The 12,440-nt window shown below is 42.8% G+C and overlaps 1 protein-coding gene across 3 annotated transcripts in view; it reads left to right on the plus strand.

Annotated features, from left to right (window-relative positions):
• The window catches only part of nbeaa (neurobeachin a), a 1,435,335-nt gene that overhangs the window by 1,382,615 nt on the left and 40,280 nt on the right, over positions 1 to 12,440 (plus strand). For all 3 annotated transcript variants that reach the window (XM_072477018.1, XM_072477016.1, XM_072477017.1), the window contains 2 exons: positions 6,176 to 6,331; positions 8,610 to 8,780. In XM_072477018.1, the coding sequence (XP_072333119.1) occupies positions 6,176 to 6,331; positions 8,610 to 8,780 (327 nt within the window). The remainder of the gene's footprint in view (positions 1 to 6,175; positions 6,332 to 8,609; positions 8,781 to 12,440) is intronic.

The following is a 12,440-nucleotide window of genomic DNA, read 5'->3' on the forward strand; positions in this document are numbered from 1 at the left end:
TAATGGGGAAAAACTTATGCCGTGATTCACCTAAATGGAAACAAAGTCCCATAGCGAGCGCATTTAGCTGTGTGTTTCCCGGCATTTGCAGCTTCGAGAAACACATGGCTATTCAATGCAACTCGCATTATACAAGGAGCCTGAACGGGGAACATGCGGCCAAGGCTGCACATAGCCTCGTTTTCTACAGTGGGAAGCTCCGCTCACCAGAACTCCCCAGTGCAGCGAGAGATCGGGATGCCATTTTTAAATAGTGATCCGAGGTCCCCTATACGATCGCCCCTTCCCCCCTCAGTCTGAACACACTATGGGAGAGTCCCCGGAAGTGCCAACCTGGCAGTGCCCATGCCAGCTGGCAATGCCACCTGGGCACATTCGCAGTGCAAGGCTCGCAGGCATCCACAGAGAAGATCATTCAGTGCATGAAAAGAGGGGCAAAGCAAGGACACAACCCCTTTTCACGACAGTAGCTTCTGTATTCAGGTATGTTTTTAAAGGTCCAAGTCTTTCAGTGAGTTAGTGAATGGATAAGTTGGTGCATGAGTGAGCGAGTGAATGGTAAGGTGGAAGCAGTACACCATCTGAGCCCCCCCCTCAAAATGCACTGCCTGCCCCCCTCTACCAGAGACCCCGCCCCCTTCCCCCGGGACCCATGACCTGGGTAGCGTGCATACATGTGCATGATTTTGAGGCGGTGGTTGCATATGAGTTAGACGTTCAGGGAGTGGAACCTCTATTGGTTGATGAAGGCACTTCCTGACATCGCAGTGCTCTTAAGGCGACCTATGTGCCATTAATGGCCCCCTGAGGCATCCCAGCGATGGTGGTGAATCCTGCAGACCCGGCCTAGTGGGCCGAGTCTAAGTCGAATGGATGTAGTTGGAGGCCCGGGCATATAGAGCATTCATCACCTCTTGGGTTCACTTGTGGGCTGAGGATTGAGAAATGCCCTACAAGTCAATACCCGAGCCCTGAAATGACCCAGTAGTGATAACGTCCAGGGATGCCATGAGTTTCCCGGCTGCTGGGAGCAGCTGTCCTCCTCCTTCATGAAATGCCTGGTCTGCAAAGACGTGGCATATGTGACTGTCTCCTTGGTCAACCAGAGGAATGTGGTGTCCGACAGCTCGTTGAAGGACATGTGAGTCCTGTACACCCAGGGTCTCCTTCTCCGTTGTCTTCTGCCCCTCTCCTTGGCATGATGGGTGGCCAGGATTTGAGCCTGACCAGCGGCTCCCTGTTATTCTGGTGCAGGCTCCAGCCTGGGTTGGCGTTGTCGGAGTCGGTCTCCAAAACAGTAATCAGGATGACTGGCAGCTCCACTGGCTCTAACTCGATACAACTCAATAATCTAGGAGGAAGGTGAGAAGGAGAGAGAGAGACAGTCATTTAGCACATCCATCCTGCGACCCTCAATCCATCTCAATACCCCTTTGTCCTCCTTATCCTGGAGGCTGACAAGCCTGCACTGTCTTCCGGTGGCCAGCGCCATCTGTATTAACTACAGTCTATAACACATCGTCACTACAACAGCCATGGTAACTGTCCATACCTTTTTAAAATCCTCAACATGCTCCCATCTGGTTGTTGCCTCCTTTCATATAAGCAGCAGTCGAATTCAACATGTGTTGTGGCACATGGGTGCTCATGTGAACCTTGAGGGCTCCTGGATCTCCCAATGCAGTCAGGTGGTCATTGCTGTAAGGCGCTAGCCTCTCCCTCCTGATTTCCGGCATCCAACCTTCAACCATTGACACCTAAGGATTCAACACATATCCCTGACTTGGAGAATGAGGGCAGCTGAGAGTGGTAAAGGATAAATGTTGATGGCCAATTGGTTGAATGAACATGACTCACAGGAATGTGCGAAGGCACAAGAACACCGAGACAAAGAAGGACAACATGAATAGGCACTGTGGATTCTCACACAATCTTGTTGCTGTCATTCCTTCACAACTAATACACCTGGCCAACCACTACATGACGTACAGTGCATCCCATCAGCACCCCCCCCCCCCCGGCCCAGAACATTACTGGCCCACCTTCTCTCTCTGGCTTGCATGCAACCAGCCCCTTAGGATGGCAACCTACAGACTTATTACTCCCTTCCGCTCAAATAAGGAGCCCCCATCCCTCAGGCCACTGGGAACTAAAATCTGGGAGGTTCTGCTCAGCTCCCTGGAGCTCAGCCGGAAAATTCAACAGCGGCTGCAAGAAGGTCATCACTCAAATTTCTGAGACCAGCTGCATGGATGGAAAAAAAAACTTCACAAGCAAACCACAGAGCTCTGTCATAATGGTGTGCAATGATGGAAGCGCTTGAATTTTAATGGGGTGTGAAATGCAATGTAAACAAACAATCCTCACAAGTCCTATGAAGCAGACAACAGCTGGCTAAACCACAGAGTTTGTTAAAAGCTAATGGAGAATATAAATATGCAAGTACAAATGGATAAAAGCAGGCATACTGCAACAGTGAAACCACAGAGCCTATTGAAACATCAACGTGTGAAATGCTTCTCTGAAACAAGCTGCAGAATGGCTCTGTCCTGTGAAAGGATTTGAGGATAGACAGGCTGCAGCTGTGTTGTGCACCTTAAAGGGGTGTTAAACATGAAAGAAAGCGAGCTTCAAGATTTCACAGACCCAGTGCCCCCATCCCATGGAAGACCTCTGACCTGACCTCCTCAAGTGCACCCTGAAACCCCAACCCTCAGCTCCCTTGAACAGTCCCCCCACATCATCTGGCCAGTGGTTCCTTTACCCTGATGCACCTTGGCACTAAGTGAAGAGGGCTACTCACCTACTTCCTCCCCCTCGGAGTCCATGGTGTCTGTTCCCCGATTTTAAAGACCACGAGTAATTGGAGCCAATGTGACATTCTGCTGGTTGGCGGGAAGATTCTTTGAGGCCAGAACATCTGACTTTAATCTCGCTAATGAGATTACAAGTAATTCAAAGCATGCTAATCAGGTTCTGTCCCTTTCTGGGCGAGATCCGGATCACGCCAGCATGAAGATAGCAAACTGATTTGCACACGGCACAAATCCCGTTTTGGGCCTCATGCCAGATTTTCCCAATGTAACGGGATTTGCGCCGGATGTATTGTAATTGGAAAATCGGCCCCTACATCTTGATCTTTAGAATTAAAGGTCATTTCTCACTATTGTACTAATGACATCCTTAATTAACAGAGTTACCCCACCGCCTGTACTTCTGAAATGTCAAGAACTCTTGAATATTCAGTTTTGATCACCTTGCTGCCACCTCTCTGTAAAGGTAGCCAGGACATATGTATTTACTTGTGCTAACAGTTCATCCATTTTGTTATAAATACGCGCATTCTGTTACAGAGTCTTTTACTCTGCCTTTTTACTCTGGCTTAATCTGCTGGTGCACTCTCAAGTTTGTATGCTCTGGCCCTCCCTGGTTATAATTTCTCAAATCACTAGCCTGCTCTATTACCTTGTTGTTTCCCTTTAATTTCCATATCTCCCCTCACATGATCTCTTCCTCCCACTCTTGAGTTTAAAGCCCTCCCTCTATTGTCCTAATTGTATGACTTGCCAGAACACTGATGCTGGGCAGTTCAGGAGAAGACCTTCCCAATGGGACAGCTCTCATTAGCCCAGCACTGATGCCAGTGTCCATGAGTGGAATCCATTTCTCCCACAAGTATCTGAGCCACGTGTTCAATCTCTCATCTCATTTACTGTACACTAATTTGCTCTTGGCTCAGGTAAAATCCAGATGTTTTTGAGTTTTTTCTTTGTAACTTAGCCTCCAGTTACTCATACCCTCAGGAGAACTAGTCTTATCTACAGCCACATTGACCATGACAACTGGATGCCTCCCCTCAATGCAAGCTCCTCTCCAGCCCTATGCAGATGAACATTGAACACTGGCACGGGGCAAGCAACACAGTCTTTTGGACTCTCTTGGCTACGGAGAACTGCATCTTTCCCCTGACAATATTGTCCTCTACTGCCACAACATATTTGCCACCAAATACCCCTGCTTACCCTCCATGAATAGCTTCCAGTATCATGGTGTCTTGGTCAGTATCTTCATCTACATTGCAGTCCCTGCACATAAACTGCAAGAACCTCAAACCTGTTGCAGAATTGCAATGGCGCCTCCATTTCTATCTTCTCGATCCCCTTACCTGAATCACTCACAGTCACACCTAATAATAATATTACTGTTATTAAACCTTACAATTATTAATAAATTGCCTGAGTGTGAAAAGGGAAACAAGAAAAAATACTCACCAAACAGTCACTAACTGGTTCCTTCAGATGTCTCAGAAAGCAGTCAGCATGTTTTGAAGCCACACACACAGGGCACCAGCGCTCTCCTCATGCTTTTTTATCCTGTGCCTCTGTCATTCTCCTCATACGCCTTTGCACTGCCTCCAACCTTGCATCAAGCTCTTTTGTACTGTGTGCACTTACACCTAGTAGCATTGTGGGAGCACCTTCACCGCATTGAAGAAGGCCCGGCACCATCTTTTTAAGGGCTGCTAGGAATGGGTATTAAATGATGGCCTTGACAGCAACATCCATTTCCTGAGAATGAATGGGGAAAAAAGTAGTATCAAAGATGTACACACTTCTTATTACTTTTATACCTGTAATGAATTTCTGGACCCAGAGTTTCCATTCCTGTACTGATTTTAACCTAACCCACCTAGTGGAATAGTGACTGGATTGGATTAGCTACACAGCTTACACTGCATCCAATTTTACTTTCTACATTGGAGTGTGAAGCAGGTCTGATCTGGTCCTGTTCGTTTTCCACTCGGCAGCTTACGTTAAAATTACACCAGTAATCTTCATATTTCCGATCTCGGCGAAAACTGGTCTGAGGGATGGAGGGGATAATAGATTTATAATGTTGTTCCTTACAAGCAAACGTTTTAACTGTTTGCAAATTTTTGAAGAACTTTTACCTTGCTAAAGATTTTCCTGTTCTGTATTGCATTTCCTTCCAAAGTCATAATTTCAGAAGAGTTGGTATTGGACCATATAGGACACAAAGTAAACAACAGGTTTGGTTATATCCATGTACATAATTCATTCTTTGACTGGAAAATCCCAATTTTACAATTTGTGTACAAAAAGACATAATTCTCTAGCGTAGGTATGATTAAGGAAAATATTGGTGAACAAGGAAAGTGTTTCCTATTTTAGGTTAAGTAACTGGCATAGCATTCAGATGTAGTTAAATTTTTGATTAAGAGATGAAAACATTTATAAGGTAAATGTCTTTCAATGAATTGAACTTGATTTTTATCTTTACCACTTGTATAGTAATCTGACAGAGTGGACCATCCACCCATTGTAGTACCAAACCAATATTCATCCCACTGAAATTATTGGAATGAAGATCCAGTGAGTTTTATAAAGAGTGGACGATCTTCCCCACCAGATTACCCTGCAGACAGTGAAGACGCAAATCTAGCTCACTGTTTACGAACTAAATCTTATCTGTTAAGTTCCACAAAAATGAGAATATGTTGTTCTTTCATTCCAATGTTTAATATAAAGGAAGCTGAATCCAAGGACTCCATAGATGTGGTTTGTTACCCCTGATCACCATCAATCTTAAGTATCAGTGGGTTTCCTAACATTGTTAGGCTCATGACATATGGTTACTGGGTTTTAACTTCGTATTTGTATCTCTGCTTCTGTCACTCCAAGGCCTCTCTCAATAGAAAGACATGTTTTCTTTAGCTCCCAGAATGATTGTTCTACTGAGAGGTTACTAAATCAAACTGTCTTGTAGATGTGGGCTACTACTCTTCCTTTATTTTCATTTAAAAAGCACCGAAGTTTGGCCTTGCATGTCAAGTTGTTTTTCTTCTGTCATGAGTGCCTCAGTTCACTGTTTTTAAAACCTCTGTGAAGGAGATTAAAAAAACCTCGCCGATAAATCAGTGTAAAACAAAAGCCAGACCAGCCTGATTTACTGGGAGGACCAAATGATTGTACACATCACGGAGATAAAAGCCTGTCTCAACCGCAAGCTTTTAAATTCATATTTGTGAAACTTTTGCCCAGATTAAGCAGATAATCAAGGTGAAGATTGTCTGTTTACTGAGAAGCATCTGAGGTGCTTTGTGTTTGAGATCAGCATGAACTCAGAATTGTTTTTCTTTGTTTTCTCCTCACAGCCAATAATGCTGGTGTGAACAAGAGGCAGATCACGGACCTTGTGGATCAGAGCATTCAGATTAACGCACACTGCTTTGTTGTGACAGCAGATAATCGATACATCCTCGTTTGTGGATTCTGGGATAAGAGTTTCCGAGTGTATTCAACAGAAACAGGTATGTGACAGTACCAAGTGACTTCTAGAAATTAAGGATTGTAGTTTGAAAATTAGAGCAACCAATGGTATTAATTTCAACATAGTCATGCATGTGATATAGGGTCAACCCATCCATCTCTTCATTGTGCCTCCTTGTAATGTACCAGCGCACTCTAGAGACATTTATGATAATTATTCTCGGCTTCCAGCTAAAAATAGCCAAATATAGTTTTTTGATAAAATAGCATAAACATCAGGGGTGGGATTCTCCATTCCGCTACACCCGTTTTCTGGTGCGGTACGCCCCCACCGGCAGCGAGATTCTCCGTCCCGCCAGCCGGCCAATGGGGTTTCCCATTGTGGGCACCCCCACGCCGTCGGGAAATCCGCGGGCGTGAGTGCGTTGCCGGCAAAACAGAGGATCCCGCCAACGGAGAATCCAGCACCAGATTTCTTTGCAAATGGGAATACTAATCCAAGCCTTGATCTATCCAGGTCACACGTTATTTAAATCTAAATATTGACACTAAAATATGCTGATACTCTTAATGTAACCATTTTAAGATTTAGCTATACTCCCTACTAGTTTTCAATTGAAATGGTGCTTTTATAATAAGCTGCAAAAAGAAGGTGAAAACAATTGGCAAATGAAAACATAAATCAAAAGTAATTCTAGCAAGGAATGCTAATTAATCATTTCTGTTGAGTTCTAACTGAAAAGTTAATTCATAAAACTCTTTTAAGATGCTAACTGGCATTTATGCTTTCTCAGCATATTCTATTTATATGTAATACTTTTACCATTTAATTATTAATGGTATAAAGGATTCATCTCAATTTGGCTTCCCAAAAGTGATCAATGTGTTATTCTTTTTGCCTTATTTCTGTTATCATCTCTCTGCAAAAACCTCAGTCACCATTTTTCATCTAAGAGCTGAGAGAAAGACTGTTGTCAGTGTATTTGACCGTGAAGGATATCACAGTTGAGCTTGACCTTCTCGTCATCTGACAACTTGCAACAACAATTTGTTTTTGTACCTTTGGAGAGATGTTGGAGAAGGATTGTGTGACCAGCCATGTCAAAGGCTGCAGTTGTGTCGAGAAGGACAAGGAGGGATAGCTTACCTTCGTCACAGTCATGTAGGATGTCCTTTGTGACTTTGATAAGAGCTATTTCAATACTGTGGCAGGGACAGAAATTTGATTGGAGGAAATCAAACATGGAGTTTCAGGAAAGGTGGACACGGATGTGGGAGGAAACGACAAGTTCAGGGACTTTAGCGAGGAAAGAAAGGTTGGAGATGAGGCAGCAATTGAGGGGTAATGGTTTGATTTTTTTGAGAAAGGGGTGATGACAACAGGTTTGAACAAGAGGGGGACAGATGAGTGTAAATAGCAGAGAAACTAGATAAAGATATTGAAGTGTTGGAAAGGGTGCAAAAAGTATTTATAAAGGTGATACCAGAAATCCAGGGATATATCTTTCAGGAAAGAATGAATCTCTTTTCTCTTAAAAGAGACAGCTGAGGTTGACTTAATAAAAGTCTTTAAAATTATGAAAGGTTTTGTTGAGTAAACATATATAGAACATTTCCACTTGTGGGGAAGACCAAGATTAGTGGCCATCAATTAAAGACAATCATCAAAAAATCAAAAAGAGAAGTCTGAAGAAGCTTCTTTAACAAGAGAGGTAAGTTGGTGGTTGAGGTGAATCGTATAGGTGCATTTAAGGGAAGGGTAGATAAAAAAGCAAAGGTAATAGAGGGTTGTGCTAATAGAACTAGGCAAGGAAAGGCAGGCAGAGGATCAAATGGAGCACAAATGTTAACACGAACAGGTTGGGCTGAATGATCTGTTTCTGTGTTGTATATCCTATCTGATCTGCATTTGGAGCCTTCCCACAGCAATGCAGCTGAATCAAAAACACAGTTGTGCATGAGATTCCACTTTGAGGTGCTTGCTGCTTGTTAGTACAAAAATGCACTGTCCCACTAAATGTGCATGCCTATTTAATTCAAAGAAAAACTTAGCTCATTTTTAAAATATTTTAATATTGCAGCTAATTTTACTTTATCGGAAGTTTTATGAATAATTACTGTTGAAAAGTATCCAAGTTTTCCAAGGTTTTTGATGGCAGTAGTGCAACAGTGAAATATATCCAAAATTTGATATAGATGTCCATGTTTATCAGCAAAGATTCTAGAAAGGGTTGAGCCAAAGTATAATATAGTGCAGCTACATTATCCATATTCTTACACTAACATTACAATAAAACCTGACTTTATCATTATTTTCAGGGAAATTGACACAAATCGTGTTTGGACACTGGGATGTGGTCACATGCTTGGCCAGATCCGAGTCCTATATTGGTGGAGATTGTTACATTGTGTCAGGTTCTCGTGATGCCACGCTTTTGCTATGGTACTGGAGTGGCCGACATCACATCATTGGAGACAACCCTAACAATAGTAAGTAGCCTTTGAAAAGAAGAACTGTCACTTAATGTTATGCTTTTTTGTAAAAAGCATGTCACGTGAAGGATGATTAGAGCTTACTTGTCAAACTTCCCGCAACCAAAATAAGAGCTATGAAAGAGTGGAAGAAATATAAATGCCAGAACTAATAATTAGCTGTTTTAGGTGCTAGAATATGCAGTAATGAGTTTTCAGCAGTGTTGGGACATTAATTAAGATTTGTAGTTTGACTGTATGTCTTCCAATCTGTGAAATGAGGTTTGTTGCAGATCATAATTGGGAGAAAGTTAATAAGTTTTATTTCAGGTACTTCCCATCTACATAAAGCATATTAAAGACACCGAGAAAGATTTGTAATGTTTCTGAAACTACTTAATCTAGTTGGCAATTTATAGAGTGTATTTTTTATGGTAAATCATATAACATCTTTCACAATTGTAGTAATCTTGCTGTAGACTTTCATCACGCACCTCCCATTACAACAAATTGCTCTTTTATCTGAGTAAATAATTTAGCTTTATAATATTTAATCAAGAAATAAACTCTTGAAAATCTGAATTACACCTGATGATTTTATAATATATATTCCCATTGAACATTGCAAATGAGTTGAAAAGATTGCTTTAGAAATAAATCTAACTTTGTAACAGATCCTTATTTCTAAACAAAGGTGCACAAATATTTCAAGACACTGCAAGTGTTAAAACAATCAGATAAGCACATTTGTTAATACGGTTTCCAATTGTTTTGAGATCAGCAAGACAAAATGTCAGAAAGGTTGATAGCAAACATATTATGCCATTATATCTAAATGTTAACACATGCAAATAGATGAACAAGTAAAGTGATGGCTTTCCTTCCTATTGCAAAACTAAACTGATTTTAATAATTTCACATTTGTAACTTAATGCTTTCCTGTGGAGCTTATCACACCGGCTGACTGTGTTGATGGAATGAGTGTTGTAAAACAGTAATGCAGAGCCTTACCTGTTTGTTTACTCAGTAGTTTGACGTGGCTTTTTATATAGCCTCAGTATTGAATCCCAAACCATGCTCCCTGTGAAAATGATATGGGGCGACATTCTCCGAACCCCCGCCGGGTCGGAGAATCGCTGGGGGCTGGCGTGAATCCCACCCCCGCTGGTTGCCGAAGTCTCCGGCACGGAGATTCCGCGGGGGCGGGAATCGCGCCGCGCCGGTTGGCGGGCCCCCCCGCCGATAAATTGCCTGTCCCGCCGGCGTGGATTAAACCACCTTTTGAACGGCGGGTCAAGGCGGTGTGGGCGGGCTCCGGGCTCCTGGGGGGGGCGCGGGGCGATCTGGCACCGGGGGGTGCCCCCACGGTGGCCTGGCCCGCGATCGGGGCCCACCGATCCGCGGGCGGGCCTGTGCTGTGGGGGCACTCTTTCCCTTCCGCCTCCGCCACGGTCTCCACCAGGGCGGAGGCGGAAGAGACTCCCTCCACTGCACATGCGTGGGAAACTGTCAGCGGCCGCTGACGCTCCCGCGCATGCGCCGCCCCGAGATGTCATTTCCGCGCCAGCTGGCGGGGCAACAAAGGCCGTTTCCGCCAGCTGGCGGGGCGGAAATTCCTCCGGCGTCGGCCTAGCCCCTCAATGTTGGGGCTCGGCCCCCAAAGATGCGAAGCATTCCGCACCTTTGGGGCGGTGCGATGCCCGTCTGATTGGCGCCGTTTTGGGTGCCAGTCGGCGGACATCGCGCCGTTTCGGGAGAATTTCGCAGATGATCTCAAAGCTGAGGCTGCAGATTCTATATTCATAGTTTATTCAGAGTGCTCCGTTTTAACTCTCCCCGTCTGTTAGTAAACATGTGGGGGGTCAGTCAGCATAGAGCGGGGGTTTACTCGTGCCTTTGTCTCCCCCAATCTGGCTGGCTGCAATATGAAATTTCAGGCTGCAAGGACACCACACAAAACAGGTGTGACTTCATTGCATATGTGCAAATTCAGTTCTGATGATGTAATCAGGGTCAAAACTGCTATTTTAAATTGAGGCCTGAGTGAGAGTTAGTAGTGATAGTTTACCTGCCAGAACTAACCTGCCAGGGAGAGGAGTCAAGGCCAGAAGAGGCCCAGAAAGTATAGGTGTTAAAACTGAACCCAGAATTTTCAACCAAGACACTTTCTTACATGGTAGTTATGAAGTGTTACCTGATTGTTTTTCATTTGGGGTGGTGCTGCTTCTCCTATGAAATGAATAATTGTTGAACAATTGTATGTAAAATGCTGAAATAATTGTTTAATGAATAAAGAAGAAATATCCTCCATGCAATTGAGAGAAAATTTGTATGTTGGAACAGAATGTGTCTGTTTGAAATGCGTAAATTGCTTGAATTATTTGCACTTCATTGGTAAAGCTTGCATTTGAATGCTGCAGTATATTGTCATCAAACATCACATTTATCGGTTTTGAAAGTGAAACTGTGATAGATCTGGTGGCAGATGCTTTAATCTGATGCAGAGCAATTCACAACTGGAAAAAAAACTAATTTAAAAGTGATAAAAATTAATTTGCACTCTCTAATTGAAGCTGGTGCCCTATGTTGAAGAGCTGCAAGACTCCGACATCTTATGTTGGAATAGGAGTTGATTGAATCTTTTTTTGTCAGGCAGGTGTGTTGCACTTGGCCAAGAATCCTCCAGAGCATTTTCTGCAATATATTACATTCAGCCTTTGACTGCTGTTCTCTTAAAGGGATCAATTCAATTCACACTGTGTCCCAAGGGCCTGAAAGCCCATTGATTAGAGGGATTTCACCTGACATTTCTCATTAGACAACTCCAAAGAGCACGCATCCATGCATTTTTTGTTTTTGTTTTGGGGGAGGGTTGTAATCCAGAGTAAACTTATGTATTGCATCAATGTGCCATTCATATTTAATTCAGTTCATATGATCTGTAACTTTTTTTATTTTCGGAATCCACAAACCATTGTTGCCTTTTGAGCACACTTCATTTTTTTTTAAAAATTTGTTTTCTTTGTTTCCCCCTCCATTGTTTTAGTTTCTAGTTTCTATCCTTTCATCATCAAGAGGACAAGGCAGGCAAGAAACCCCATATCGTTCACTCACAGATACGTTGCAACAGCCTAAAGTGACTTGGTGTCTGATTTTATTCCCCACTTTCTTTCCCTGTAAGGAACTGTAAATCCCAACTCGATGCCTCCCCCTTATGGCTCAACCCTGACTGAGATTGGAACACGATGTGTGGACACTGCCAACTGCCAATCCACATAGTACTTTGCATGTTGCAGTTTGTTGTTACATCATCTTTAATTTAATCACAATTATTTGACTTTTAAATAATATATTTTTAAAATTACTTCTAATAATTCCAACTAAAAATCATTCATTATTAAACTGAAAATATTTGTTTTGTTTGCACTATTAAAATCTAAACAATTATTAAAATTACTGTCGGGATACAAAGCCATAAGGGAACATAGCTTCAGTTTTATAGCATTTAATCAATCAACTTTTGGCGGCTTTAAGAAGTAATGAAATCTGAACACCTTTGTTGAGATTGTATAGTCTTTCCACAAACGTCTTGCGTTGTCAACGAATGAAATCCTAAAAAAACACAGTAGCTTTTAGTTTAATCTTCAGTTTAATTATTCATGAATTATGTTAAAAGGA

Source organism: Scyliorhinus torazame, chromosome 15 (genome assembly GCF_047496885.1).
Source record: "Scyliorhinus torazame isolate Kashiwa2021f chromosome 15, sScyTor2.1, whole genome shotgun sequence".
NCBI classification, from domain to species: domain Eukaryota; kingdom Metazoa; phylum Chordata; class Chondrichthyes; order Carcharhiniformes; family Scyliorhinidae; genus Scyliorhinus; species Scyliorhinus torazame.